This window comes from Furipterus horrens, unplaced genomic scaffold (genome assembly GCF_987537825.1).
Source record: "Furipterus horrens unplaced genomic scaffold, mFurHor1.1.pri manual_scaffold_12, whole genome shotgun sequence".
In the NCBI taxonomy this organism is placed as follows: domain Eukaryota; kingdom Metazoa; phylum Chordata; class Mammalia; order Chiroptera; family Furipteridae; genus Furipterus; species Furipterus horrens.
Genome location: NW_028327182.1, coordinates 75,159,834 through 75,173,673, shown reverse-complemented (window position 1 = coordinate 75,173,673; position 13,840 = coordinate 75,159,834). Strand labels below are relative to the sequence as shown.

General features: G+C 41.8%; 1 protein-coding gene across 1 annotated transcript; it reads left to right on the top strand.

The window, feature by feature from the left end:
- Positions 1-836: 836 nt before the first annotated feature.
- On the top strand, positions 837-1,421 carry LOC149996416 (methyl-CpG-binding domain protein 3-like 1). The gene has a single exon (XM_090258218.1). The coding sequence runs from the start codon at positions 837-839 to the stop codon at positions 1,419-1,421; it is 585 nt and encodes a 194-aa protein (XP_090114344.1).
- The last annotated feature ends 12,419 nt before the right edge of the window (positions 1,422-13,840 follow it).

The following is a 13,840-nucleotide window of genomic DNA, read 5'->3' as shown; positions in this document are numbered from 1 at the left end:
TCATTTAGCTCGGAGTGCTGGTGACCCTATGAGTGAGTGGTGTCCACAGTGTCCTGTCCTCAATATCTCTGCTCAGGTCCTATAGACTCATGCCTCTAGCTTCTTTTGTGGTGTCAATCCATTTCCTATACGTTCTTCTTCTTGTCCTGCCTTCTATTTTCCCTAATATTATTGTCTTTTCCAAAGAACTGTGCCTTCTCACTGATAAGAATAGGAATAGAGAAATTAATATAAGAATATGGTGATCTTGCATAACTTGCAATCTTGAAGAACAGGTATCTGTTGTAAGAGTGTTTTAAAAATATTGCAAATCAGAAATCTGTAGTGTGTGAATATGTTTTCTGAATTATTTATTTTTGAACATGACCATATTTCTAGGACATGGGAGTGAGTCACTAAAAGTAGGTTGGTTAGTAATGTAACTAATGATTGTAGTTCTAAAAAACAAGTGGTCAATAGATTAACTAAATAAATATTTACATAACATAGAAGAATGGTAGGATTTTGGACAGAAAAAGACTGGGGACTGTGTATCATGAGAGGGTACCAAGACTTAATCAGGTGCAGTTGAGAGTGACAAAGGCAAAAAGAGAATAAAATGATATTCATAAAGGAGAGGGTCTTATAATATTTGGAGGAGAAATTATCTGGAATAGGTTCTGGGTTTTGACACAAATATGCTTAATGATGTCCCAGGATACAGGTCGGATCTATTCCCAGAGGGAGGGCGAAAGTACAAGATAGCACTGAAGCAATTGTCCTAAGAAGGCAGACTTCATTTATCATGTAGATCCAATGTCACAATTTATTTTTTATACAGTAAATGGAAAAGAAATATGATGGTCAAGACTTCACAGAGGAAGCATCGCGAGTGGGTAAACCAATCCCAGCCAAAGCCTGGTTTAAGCACATCCCTCCCTTTGAGGATGTCCAATTACATATTCAAGAGGCCAGTTACGAAAATCACATCCCACCCAGGCAATGAGGTCAGATACCATCATTGGGAGGAAACACTGGACAAGCCCCAACAGCTGTGCTGGCAAAAGAGACTTCAAGAACTCCAGGCCTGCAGCAGCACAGGACAACTGTTAAGTCCTTTCGATCTTACCAAAGCCTTGCAAAAACTTGTGCCTAATCGCACAGATGAGTCCCTGCCAGGTGTTCTCGCAGGTTGTCCTCATGGCAGCTCCATGGCCAGCCCTGCCGGGTCCTCACATTTGGCGCAGATGATTCCAGGAGCTGGTCTGGATATCCCACAGCTCCCCTGCAAACAGTTCCTGGTAACTGAGAAAGATATCAGGAAACAGGAAAGGAAAATGAAGATGACAAGAGAGAGATTGGCGATAGCGTTGATTGCAGACAGACTTGCTAGCGAAGCAGAGAAAATGAGGGACCAAGCAGGACGTCCTGAAAACCCCTAGGAAGAAAAGGGAAGGTGGTACAGATGAAATGGAGCATGGCACTTTATTAATATCTCCTTGCAGTGTCCATAATGTTTTCTTGCTTTTAGTGTTTTATTTAAATGTACCAATTCTTTTCTTTATTAAAATTCCTCATGTGATATAGAATATATAGACAGTGATCTTTTTGAGGAGAGAGATTTGGTTTCAGGTGAGAAAAGATCTTTTCACGTTATGCTCACATTTTTCTTTGCTATATGTGTTATTTGTATTTTAAAGTCAACAGAGAGTTATCAAAGTCATGGGATTATTTAGTGTTTGCTTTCACAGTAACAGAGTAAAACCTACCTAGTCAGAATGGATATTCATTTTGTATAATATTCCAGTAGATTCCAAAATAATATTTTATTAAAGTGCTTTTTCATATCTATGTTCTAAAATAAGATCTCTACTTCTGGGTCTTTATCTTTCTATCCTTTGTTGCATGTTAATTCAGAATTGCTTATCATGAAATGCCAGACTTTCCTTCGTTTTTTAGATTTATGTGTGTTTGAAATTTGATTCATGAAGTTTGACGTGCCGTTTGGGGATCAAGAGACTCTTTTCAGCATCACTGCTATAGCAATAAGCTACTGCTTTTTGCGATTTATTTGTCTGTTTGCCTGATCAAGTGTGTTGTATTATCAAATCCTTTTTATCATACTAAATTTGTGTGACAGATCTATCAGTTTCTGAGTGATGCATTAAAAATGATATGGTATCTACAGTATTTATATCTCCCCTAAAATTAAATTGTTTTTAAAGAATGTGTTTTTATTGAGTTTAGAGAGAGAGAAACATCAGTGTGAGAGAGAAACACCAATTAGTTGCCTCCCATACGCACCCCAACCAAGGATGAAACCTAGACTTGTGCCCTGACCAGGATGGAACCCACAACCTATTGGTGCTTGAGCCAACACTCCAACCGAGCCACCTAGCCAAGACTCAATTATTTTGTAATTGAATCGTTTCTCCTCTATTGTCCCTAACCCTAACTATCTGGAGTTTTAGTTAAAATGTTTTTTAATGTTTTATGTTAAAATTAATGCTAATTTAGATACATTGATTAGATACACTAATTTTCTTTTTTTCCTCATTATTACTGTTACTTTTTTCTAGGTTTACATTTCTTCTGCCTATGTAACATTTTTTACAGTATATTTTATTGACTATGTTGTTACAGTAGTCCCACTTTTTTTCCCTTTGTTCCTCTCTGTCCAGTACCCCATTCCCTCCAGCAATTGCACCCTTCTTAGTTCATGTCCATGGGTCATGCATATAAGTTCTTTGGCTTCACCCTTTCCTATATTATTCTTAACTTCCCCCTGTCTAGTTTGTACCAAATAATTATGCTTCTTAATCCCTGCCCCATTTCACTATTTCTCCCCCTTCCCCCTCCTGGCTGATAAACCTCCAAATGATCCCCATATTGATGATCCTGTTCCTATTCAGGTTTGCTTAGTTGGATTTTGTTTTTATTTTTTTACATTCAGCTGTTGATATTTGTGAGTTCGTTGTCATTTTAATGTTCATAATTTTCATCTTTTTCTTAAATAAGTCCCTTTGACATTTCATATAATAATAGCTTGGTGATAATGAAATCCTTTAGCTTTACCTTGTCTGGGAAGCACTTTATCTGCCCTTTCATTCTAAGTGATAGCTTTGCTGGATAGAGTAATCTTGGTTATAAGTCCTTGCTTTTCATCACATTCAATACTTCTTGCCAGTCCCTTCTTGCCTGCAAAGTTTCCTTTGAGAAATCAGCTGATAGTCATAAAGGCACCCCTTTATATGAAACTCTCTGCTTTTCTGTTGCTGCTTTTAAGATTCTCTCTTTATCTTTCACCTTTGGCATTTTAATTATGAGGTGTCTTGGTGTGGTTCTCTTTGGGTCTAGCTTGTTTGGGACTCTCTGTGCTTCCTGAACTTGAATATCTATTTCCTTCACCAAATTTGGAGTTTTCCTTCCTTATCTTCTCACATAAGTTTCGATTTCTTGCTCTTCCTCTTCTCCTTCTGGCTCCCCTATGGTTCGGATGTTGGCACATTTAAAGTTTTCCCAGAGGTTCCTTAGCCTCTCCTCATTTTTTTCAATTCTTGTTTCCTATTTCTGTACTGGTTGACTGTTTTTTTCTTTTTTACATTCCAAATCTTTTATTTGAATCTCGGTTTCCTTCCCTTCACCATTGGTTTTGTGTGGATTTTCCTTCGTTTCATTTAGCATATCCTTCACTTCTTCCCTTATGTGTTTGCCATACTCAAGCATATCTATCAAGCCTGTGAGTATCTTTATCACCAGGTGTTTTGAACTCTGAGTCTCTTAGGTTGGCTATCTCCTTGTCGCTTAGTTCCCCCACTGGAACCTTGATCAGTCCGTCTTTTGGGCCATACTTCTCTGTCTCCTCATCTTGATAGGCTCCTGTGTTTGTTTGCCTCTGTGTCTTAGGTAGAGCTGTCGCACCTGTTACATTGTAAGGGGCAGAGTCTTAGGTATTCGTTAGTAGAGGGCAACCCATTTCACCACGTTGTGGCGCTGTATGTTGGAGAGCCGTCTGAGAGGGAACAATGCTGCTTGCTCAGCACTCGTCCCTTTTCCAGCACTTCTCGCACTTTGTATGGGACTGGCACCCCTCTAGTGGCTGCCCTGGCTGTTGTTCCCAGAGTTGGTGGGTCTGCGGACGGTCTAGGACTGTGGGGGCCCTTTGAACAAGTGGACTCTGTTGAAAGATCGGCAGCTTTTTCCTCCGCCCCAACCCCCACTGGTTTGCACAGTCAAAAGCAAGGAGGCTCTATTTTTCCCTGGCGCTGGGACCATATTCTGCGTGGTCTGGTCTGTGCTGGAAGCACTGCCCAGTTGTCCCTCCCAACTTTTTAAAATGTGTAACTGTGCTTTCCACAGGCCTGGCACTGTTGCCACCACCACACCGTATCCTCTCCACCCCAGCTCCGCCCCTCCTACCTGTCTGAATGAGTATTTCTTCTTTATATCTTTGTTTGTTGGGCTTCCATGCAGCTTGATTTTCTGGAACTTCTGGATGTCTCTAGTTTTGAGGTAGTTTTATTCCTTCTTAGTTGTAGAGGGAGATGCAGCATGTCTGTCTACACCTCCATCTTGGCTGGAAGCCCCTATGTACATTCTTTATTGGTTCTCTTACTAAAGGCCTGTGGAAGGTCAACTTTGAGACTGTCTAAAAATGTTTTTATCTCTTTCTTTGACAGGTAGCTTGGCTAGGTATTTAAATTAGGTTCTTAATCAGTTTTTTGTTTTGTTTTGTTTTGTTTGGTATTTAATACCTCTGAGCCTCCTAATTTTAGCTATAAAATTAGAATAAAGCCCTCAAAAATGATGAGTATAACTGAGATAATGCATGGAGGGCTTGCCAATCACATTGCTTAGCAGATATTAAGTAGTCAAAAATAATAGCTTGTCCTGGCTGGTGTGGCTCAGTGGATTGAGTGCTGGCCTGCGAACTCAAAGGTTGCTGGTTCAATTCCCAGTCGGGGCACATGCCTGGGTTGTGGGTGAGGTTCCTGCCTGAGGGCGTGCAAGAGGCAACCAATCTATGTATCTCACACATTGATGTTTCTCTCCCTCTCTTTCTCCCTTTCTTCCCTTGTCTTTAAAAATAAATAGAATTTTAAAATAATAATAATAGCTAATTGTTATCATTATTATAATCTTTAGAGAGAACATTCCTAGAGAATGACTGAGGGTGTGAAGCTCACACCAAAAATGTGTGAGTGGGTAGCATTAGTCTAATTTTAATTCTTAGCCCTTGAGTATCTTCACCTGTGGTCCTCTGTGTAGAGATCCTGCAGTCTGTTCCCACAGACCCACAGCAAAACAGCACCTCCTGCTCATGCCTGCAATGTGCCGGGCTGCTTGTTGAGGAGCCCTTGCTAGAATCGTCTAGTCGGATTCAATGCAGAGGAAAGTGGAGGAAAAAAGACTGAATTGTTTCTCCCACGGGGTTTTTTCCCCCCTGGCTTTTATTCATCTTTACATCCAAAGCAGGCACCGTCTTTATAGCCTTGGTGATACTTGGGGACTTAGGCTTCCCTTCTGCTACTCTGCAATGGAGGTTAGGAAGACTGTGTCTGGAATTCAGGAGATTCTTTAGTGTGTTCCTTAGTATCACCATGCCCTGTGATCAATGTCAATGGAAAACTACAAAAAACAAAAACAAGAAACAATGCAAGCAGTGTGACTAATAAGCCAGACCCTTTAGAGTCTTCCAACCAGGCAAAGAACCACAAACTGCTGAGGTGCTTGATGAGGACAAATGGAACATAAAATGGGAAATGGAAGAAGGTAGCTACAAATATAGCTATGAAAAGGTGAAGAGCTACAAAAAAATATTTGATGGTTATGAGTATTTCTTATTTACCCTGTTATGAATAAGTTTCAGTGCTATATATATATTTACACACACACAGAGATATATATATATATATATATATATATATGAAATGTAAAAACTAAAAGTAAAAAAAGACTGCTGACATACACGCTTGCTGCAGATGTGGGTCCCTTCTTGTAGACTATCAGTGCATTTTTGGCCATTGGAAACCCAAAGATACAATAAATTATCCTTCCTGGCTGTATGGTGGGCACAAGACTTATTAAATATTCCTACATGTAGGGTTGGCTCTCAGGAGCCTCATAGTCTGGCAAGAGAAACCCATCAGGCACCCATGCCTTCCTCCTGGCCCTGGACTAGCCCTGGGAACTGGCACTTCTCTTTTTCTTTGTAGGAAAAGTACAGCCTTATCTGTCTTTATGTTAGATAATCACTTTCCTGGATGGCTGTGCTACATCAGGAAGGTCCTGGGCTGCCAGGAACCAGGATTTATCCTCAGCTTCTGGCTTGTCCTGAAAGGGCCTCCCTGGAAGAGTCCAGCAACTGAGTGTCTCGGTGACATTTGCGGTCATCAGAAAAGAGGGAGGTCACTCAGAAGTGCCAAGCAGTTCATCTGGCCCTTGCTCTTACGGGATATTTCCAAGAGATGATGTTCAAAATGCAGCTCCTGATCATCAGTTGGGTACTGGGAGTGAACTCAGAGCAGTGCCTGTTTTTCACACAGATTGAAAACATTCAGTATTTCAATTAATACTGATACTCCCCATCCTCCCTCTCCACCCCCATGACATACTCACAGCACAATACTGTGGAAATGAACACAGCCATCTCAGGCCACAATCTCTGTGGGCTTGGGCTAAGCTGCCCCTCCAGACCTCCTTGGCAACAGCACAACTGAGTGAGTAAATTAGTGATTGTTCAAGACCATGGACCTCAGAACCACAATGGCTCAGAAGTTATCCGGGGCAGCAAGGAAGAGTTTAAGTTCATTCACTGGCCAGGATTGTGATTTCATCCTGGCCACCCAGAGCTCACCCGAAATCCATGAGGCCCAGCCAGTTAGGAGTGGCCACAATGTACCTGATAGAGAGGCTGGCAGCCTTCTAGGAAAGTTCTGCCTTAAAAAACTATTGTCTAAGAAATTGCAGGACTTGTGAAAATTCTAGGCCATAAGGAGCAGTGTTTATGGAACAAGTCCCAGCTATAGCCTTAAAAGTTGTATCACAAATCTTTTCCTTAACAATAAACAAGCAGGAAAGGATTCCAGAGGTCATGGACAAGGATCCCAGGAGGATTCAAATCTAGGTGAAGGATAATCACAGAGCCTTAAAGGGGGCCTAAGGGTGGAAAGTCCTGCCTGCCCTTAGTCCATCTGTCAACGCTCTTCCTCTGGACTTGTCCTCTTCACATGCACGTTTTGTCTTTTTACATTGTTTTCCCTACTTAGTGCTGATGCACTTCCAGAGATTGAACTAGAAAACCACAAGTTCCTACTATTTGGTCAAAAGAGATCTCAACAAGAGAAGAAGAATATGTTCCCTTTGCCTCCAGAGTTGTAGAAAGGCAGCCACTGTCCTGGAGCAGGAAGGAGTCCTGGCAGTTGTTATTTTTAAAGACACATTTCCAGAGGTGTGTCTTCAGTGCCTGTGAAAGCACCCTCAACCTCTAAATCCCAGGAGTGCTGAAGGATACTGAAATGGACCTGTCCTCTGAGTAAGGGGTACTTGGGGCTGTCAAGAGCCAGGGAGGAGGGCTGGCCCTTCTCCCTTCTCCCATATACAGCAAGCTGATGACCTTGCAAGATTTCTTAATTCAAGGAGGAATGAGAGATTCTGAATCCCATTTCAGTGTCACAGGAAGTGAATGAACCTATCACAACTCCTAGACTGTAGAAGAAACAGGGTTTTAATGTAACATTCAAATTTAACACTTACTATTAACAACAAATAAATATTGTCCCTCTCCAATATGTAACAGCTGCTGGGGTAGACACATCAGGGAGATAGGCTAAGGTCTAACCCTCCCTCTTGAATTTCAGGGAATGCTAAGAGGTTCATAATGTTCTTCCCAGTAGAGTTGGGAGGAGCTGACCCAATGCACCCCAAGTGTCCCAGCTGTGCCCTGCTACTGAAGAAGGGGCTGTACTTGAGCTGGTCTCAAGAGTGGGATCTGCCATAGGTGCTGGGATCTGTTTCAGGGGCCTGGTGGCTGAATAAAAGAGTCAGGTCATAGTCTTCCTCCCTGCTGTTACTACACTGTGCTCGAACCCTGGGCTGAGTGCACAATCAATGGTACCCCATTTGTCCCTGACATGAGAGAAGTCATTTAGCATCACCAATTTCACAGAAGAGGAAACTAAGTATCAGAAAGGTGAGATGAATCACCAGTCACAGGACTGGTGGGTAGTGGAATTGGGATCCCAGTACCAACTGTCCAATGCCCCCAGTTCTAGGCTCCAGCAAAGGGAGTTCATGGAGCTGAGGGGAGAGACACTCTAGCCCAACCCTCTCTGATGGCAGGAAGAACTGCTCACCCACTGGTGTGCTTCCTGATTTAGAAAACAGAGCCTGAGTCCAGCTCAGACACAGCCTCCTCAGCTCTGTGGTCAGGCAGCTCTGAACTTCACTAGCCCAGGGAACCAGACAGGTGGCTCATGCAGGGCCTTTATTCACTCATCACTAAGATGTACAAGACCTCTCATCTCCTGAGGTGGCTGATTTAGGGAACAATGGAACCCCATCCACCCAGTTCCCCCAAGAGCCTGGAGGATGACAGATGGACCAACATGGAAACCACCACCTGCTAATTCTGGCAGCTCCTCACCCTCCTGGAGCAGCCCAGCAACACCCCTATATTCCATGACCAGGGCCTCTTGACACCCCCCAAACTGTCCCCACCTGCCCATGTAAAACCTACCTCACTCTTCTTGTCAATCATAACAAGGTAGACTGGAATTTTTCAGAGAAACTTTAAGTGAGAGACTAACCAAAGCACATCCTGCCCTATCCCTCTTCCCTTCTTCCCTCCCTTCCTTCCAGGCTCCTGCTCACGCACTGGTCTTAGGTGCTCAGCTTTTTTAGTTTTCAAGAGCTCTTCCTGAGAGGAGGGGAAAGGAGGAAAATTTGGGGAATGTTGTAAAAGGGTTTGAATGCAGATCCCTTTTATTTGAGAACCCAAAAGATCTAAACAGCCTGGTGAGTTTTCACTAGATCCTCTGACCTTGAGGTCTCCATGAGACTAGGAAGGGGACTCCCATGTTGTCACCTAGGTCCTCTATTCCCATTTCTACTGAGTAGATCTGCTTTGCAGTGTTGGTTTCAGCTGAACAATGAGGTCCATTGCAATAAAGGAAACACTTGAAAAAAACACTCCAATTTGACTCAACCTGGGTCTGACATTTAAGGAAACTGATTCCTGAAGCAGAATCACTAGCCTAGGGTCCCGAGGAAGCTCAGAGACCCCACCCACAAAGTCAGTTTCTGTCCACCAGGGTCTGCCGCCTCCTAGGAGGTACCAGCTGACTAAGAGGACAATGCCAGCCCTATAGGGGGTTCCTGGTCTACCCTCGTGCTCTAATGTAGAGTCCTACCCACCTGAAAACTTGTCCCCACATCTTTTTCAGATGGTGAATCAAAGGGATCTGCACTTTTAAAAGGTTGAAGTTAGAGGAAATTCAGATGTCATCCACTGGCATAAAATCTGTTATATGTACCTATTAGAAGATCTCCTGTTATATGTACCTATCAGAATTTTAAATGTGCATATACTTTGAACTAATAACCCTCATTCTAAATATCTATTATAGAGAAGTTCTCACAAATGTATATACACAAGAACGTTACTTGCATTACTTTACTAGCAATATAATTGAGAACCACCTAAATGTCTGTAAGGGTATTGTGGACTCATATGACAGAATACCATGCATCATGACGAAGAATAAGCTACAGCTATAATATACTGATATGAAAAGATATCCACTATATAGTAAGTGAAAATGTACTATAAATGTATGTATGTATGTATATTCTGAGGCCATTTTTAGAAGAATAAAATCTCCAAATCACTACACAGTTCACAATTTTACCTATTTGCTGTTTTTTAAGTAAACTTTTGATTGATTGAAGTAAAACATACACACAGATAATTACACAGGGAACACACCTTTGCTACCATAACCCAGATCAAGAAATAGAAGCATTACTCAGGAGCCTGGAGCACAAGAGAAAGGTCTATGCTAAAGATATAGCGTTGGGAGTTAGCATAAGAAAGTAACTGAATAGTTGTCAAAATTGGATAAGGACATCCAAGGAAAAGGTATAAAGTGAGAAATGTAGAGGGCCAAGAATTCGGGGTGCATTGAGATTTAAAGGCTAGAGAGAGCGAACTGGGTCGATGCAGGAGACTGAGAAAGATGCCAGAGGTAAGAACACCAGGAAAGCTGTCCACCTCCTGAGACAACCTGATCATGTGCAACACAGGCTATAGAGCCCAGCAGTGCCATCCAGGCACTCACACCGGGCGGGGTTCCTTATGGATGGACTTGGTATCCTGTAACCCCGTCACTCTGGCCACAAACAGACTGAACCAGAGATCCATGCCCGAGGACCTGTGGGAGCTCTCTATGTTGGTCAATGGGTGCCACACCCACTGACTGCTTCTCTCTATGGATCACACACACACACACACACACACACACACACACATGTACAGAACAGTAAATCAACACAGACACTTAGGAGGCAGTAACAAGTCTGGGGAGAATCACCTTTGGTATGTGGAGATCCTTCAAGAAGTGCACTGTGTTCCCACTCCCAGTTTTTACGGAGGCCAGACTGACCGCTTCGCTTTTCAGGGCAGTGTTGCTGCCTAGTCCCCCAAGCCTGATGGGGCACCATCCCCTTTTGCTTCTCTTTAGAGTGTGCTCAGCAACTTTTGGGGCACAGTAATCAAGGACAAAACTACTGCTTGGTACTCAGTTCACAGGTCTGCTCATCAGAATGACACTGAACTCCATGAGGGCCCAGAGATAGGATGAGTCCTCTGGGGTTATTTTTGCTGCATAGGCAAAGCTTGAATTCCTTGCCCAGGATGTATGAGTTCCTCTCCTCTAGAACTTTATTCAGACTCTTCTTGCTCCTGAATGCATAGTGGGGAGACAGAATTCACACAACTCTTAGCCCCCCAGAAGGCCTTGAATGCCTTGCATTCCTCTCTCACAACGGCAGGCTCATTTCCTGACCAAAGGGATTAGGTTTCCTTTAGGAAATCTGGGAATGGTGCCCTTTACTGTTTGCAGGGAAGCCTGTAGAACACAGAAACAGAACGAATGTTAACAAAGCTTTAATATGATTTAAATGGCCTGGCAATCAACCAATGAATGCATAAATAAGTGGAAAGACAAATCGATGCGTGTGTCTCTCTGTCTGTCTCTCCCCTGCTTCCCCTCTCTCTCTAAAATCAATAAATAATAAAAAATTTTAAAGCCTGGCAGAGAGTGTCTGTAAGGACTGTGTAGGAGGTGGTAAAGAAATGTGCTCTTATGCTTTCCTCTCCGTCTGGAAAGGGCTAGTTTTCTGGTTTCTGGTCTTCACCTTTTGCCAAAAGGAATGTTTGTTAAAGCATCTCCAACTGTTCATGTTATAAGAATTTGACCGTCCCCTCTCTTTATCAGAAAAGAGTCTGGAAAACTCTGTCTACCTAAATATATATATATATATATATATATATATATATATATATATATATATATACACACATATTTGCAGTTTAGTACATTTTTTGGAGTGTAGTTTACCTAGACCCAGAAGCCTGATTTTTGTTCCTATGAACAACAACAAAACTTTTGTTCCTATACTTCCCCTGTTATATGTATCACCCCACACTGAAATTGCATACTGAACAATTTGTCCTGCTTCAGGCTCTGGGAAGGCTGGGGCAGGACTTGCCATGTGAACTGCGGGCCCCTTGGCTGGCCACACCTAGGATACCCAGAATGAATGGGTTGGAATAATACATGAGTAATTGTGCCAAGTATGCTTCTAGCTTTAATTTCCAGTGTTCCAGGATTTTTAGTCTTTGGAAGATTTTAACCTTGTTTCAAAGATTGTTCATTATCTCAGATTATTATTCATGGACAACAGATTTTAAATAGAAGTGTCATTTAAAAGAAACTTTTTCTTATCTCTTCTGATCCTTGACTTCCTGGGCTACATTTGTTTGTGCCAGTGGCAGGTTAATAAATGCAGTTACAGTGGGTGAGCAAGCAACATTGCTTTATTTCTTTTTCTCCCTATAGGGCCTGCCCTAGCCACCTCCCTGTGTGTTGTCAGATAGTTAACAGGGTAATGACAGAGGAAGCCAAATATGCCTGTTTCCAGGGACAGTAGGAACGCAGGGCAGCTTCCTCATCTGACAAGGATGTTATTGAAACCACCCCTGTTTCCCCCCACTCTGTGTCCAGCCTTCTAGTCCTGACTCCATTAAAGGATGATCATGAATAGGATGGGCGGTCCCCACAAGGTGTGCTACCAGGATTGGGGTTGTTCTCTGAAATTAAAGATGGTAGGAATCAACAGAAAACATGAGTCTCCAGCTATAAAGGTGACTCTACCCCTGGCATATGTTGTAACATAGTTCTAATGAAACTAGGGATTCTGAAATCTCATCCACGAGTCCCTAAAAAAAAAAGAAAAGGACCTTAAATCAAGGCCTATTATAAGGAAGGGAAAGTCCTGGAAGACCTTATAGGTCAGCTCTCACAGTTACAGGGGACCTGGAATCTAGACTTTTTTTTTTTTTTTTTCATTGATTTTTAGAGGGAGACAGACAGAAACATCAATTTGTTGATCTATTTATTCATGCCTTCATTGGTTGATTCTTGAATGTGCCCTGACCAGGGATAGAACCCACAACCTTGGTGTATTGGGATGACACTCTAACCAACTGAGCTACTCAGTTCATACACGTACAATCACAGAGATAGCTAACAGGATTGAAAAGAATATTGTTCATTAGTCATCTTTGAATTTCACATTTGTGTCTCATTGCCTGCAGTGCACTTTAAAGTAATATTTAATATTTTTATAAAGCCTTATTTTGTAAATGCCACACTGTGTTTATTGCCCCTCTTTTGTTAAAATTGTTATGTATTATATGCCACAACTATAATCCTGTAATTCTTTTTTGTTTTGTTTTTTTACCAGTGATAATCTCAAAAAGACAAAAATGTCCTGGGACTCCCTTGACCTCTAAAACATCCAGACTAAGATAAAGTGGTCTAATTTATGACATTCTTTCCTGTCTGAGTAATGTTTTCATTCAGTGAACTCTGATAAATATCATTCTTTGCTCTTAAGAACACTTTTACTAATTTTCCCCCACAGCCCATGTATTGTCTACTAAATTTCATGCATTAAGTACTAGTTCATTTCATGATTTTATTAAACACATACATCATTTGTCAAGTTTCTGGTAGTCATCATGAGTTTTCACTCACTCAACGAACATTTATTGAGCCACCACTATGTGCCAGATGTTATGTTAACTATTGGGGACAGAAATATGAATAAAACAAAACTCATAGTCCCGTGAGGGGAGCCAAACATACGCATAGGTAATCCCTAAAAATAAAGAATGTTAGACACACAGAGAGCATTAGGGAAACATGGAGAATAAGCCCCTAGGGGGAAATCAGAGAAACTTTCCTGATGGAGTTAAGCCCCAAAGTGAGTTTCTGAAAGATAAGTGAATGTTTGCCAAAAATTACAGTTTATAAGTCAGATGGGTAAAGACAAATACTATATGATTTCACTCATATGCAGAATATGTATTTTTTTTTAAAAAGGACAAACAAAGCAAAAGCAAACTCATAGATGCAGACAACAGGTTGGTGGTCACCAGAGGAGTTGTAGATGGGGTGGGGGGTGGGGGGTGAAATGGGTACAGGAATTCAGTTGTATGGCAACAGACAGAAATTGCAGTGGATACAGATGTCAGATTACAATGTTATACACCTGAAATTTATATAGTGTGATAAAC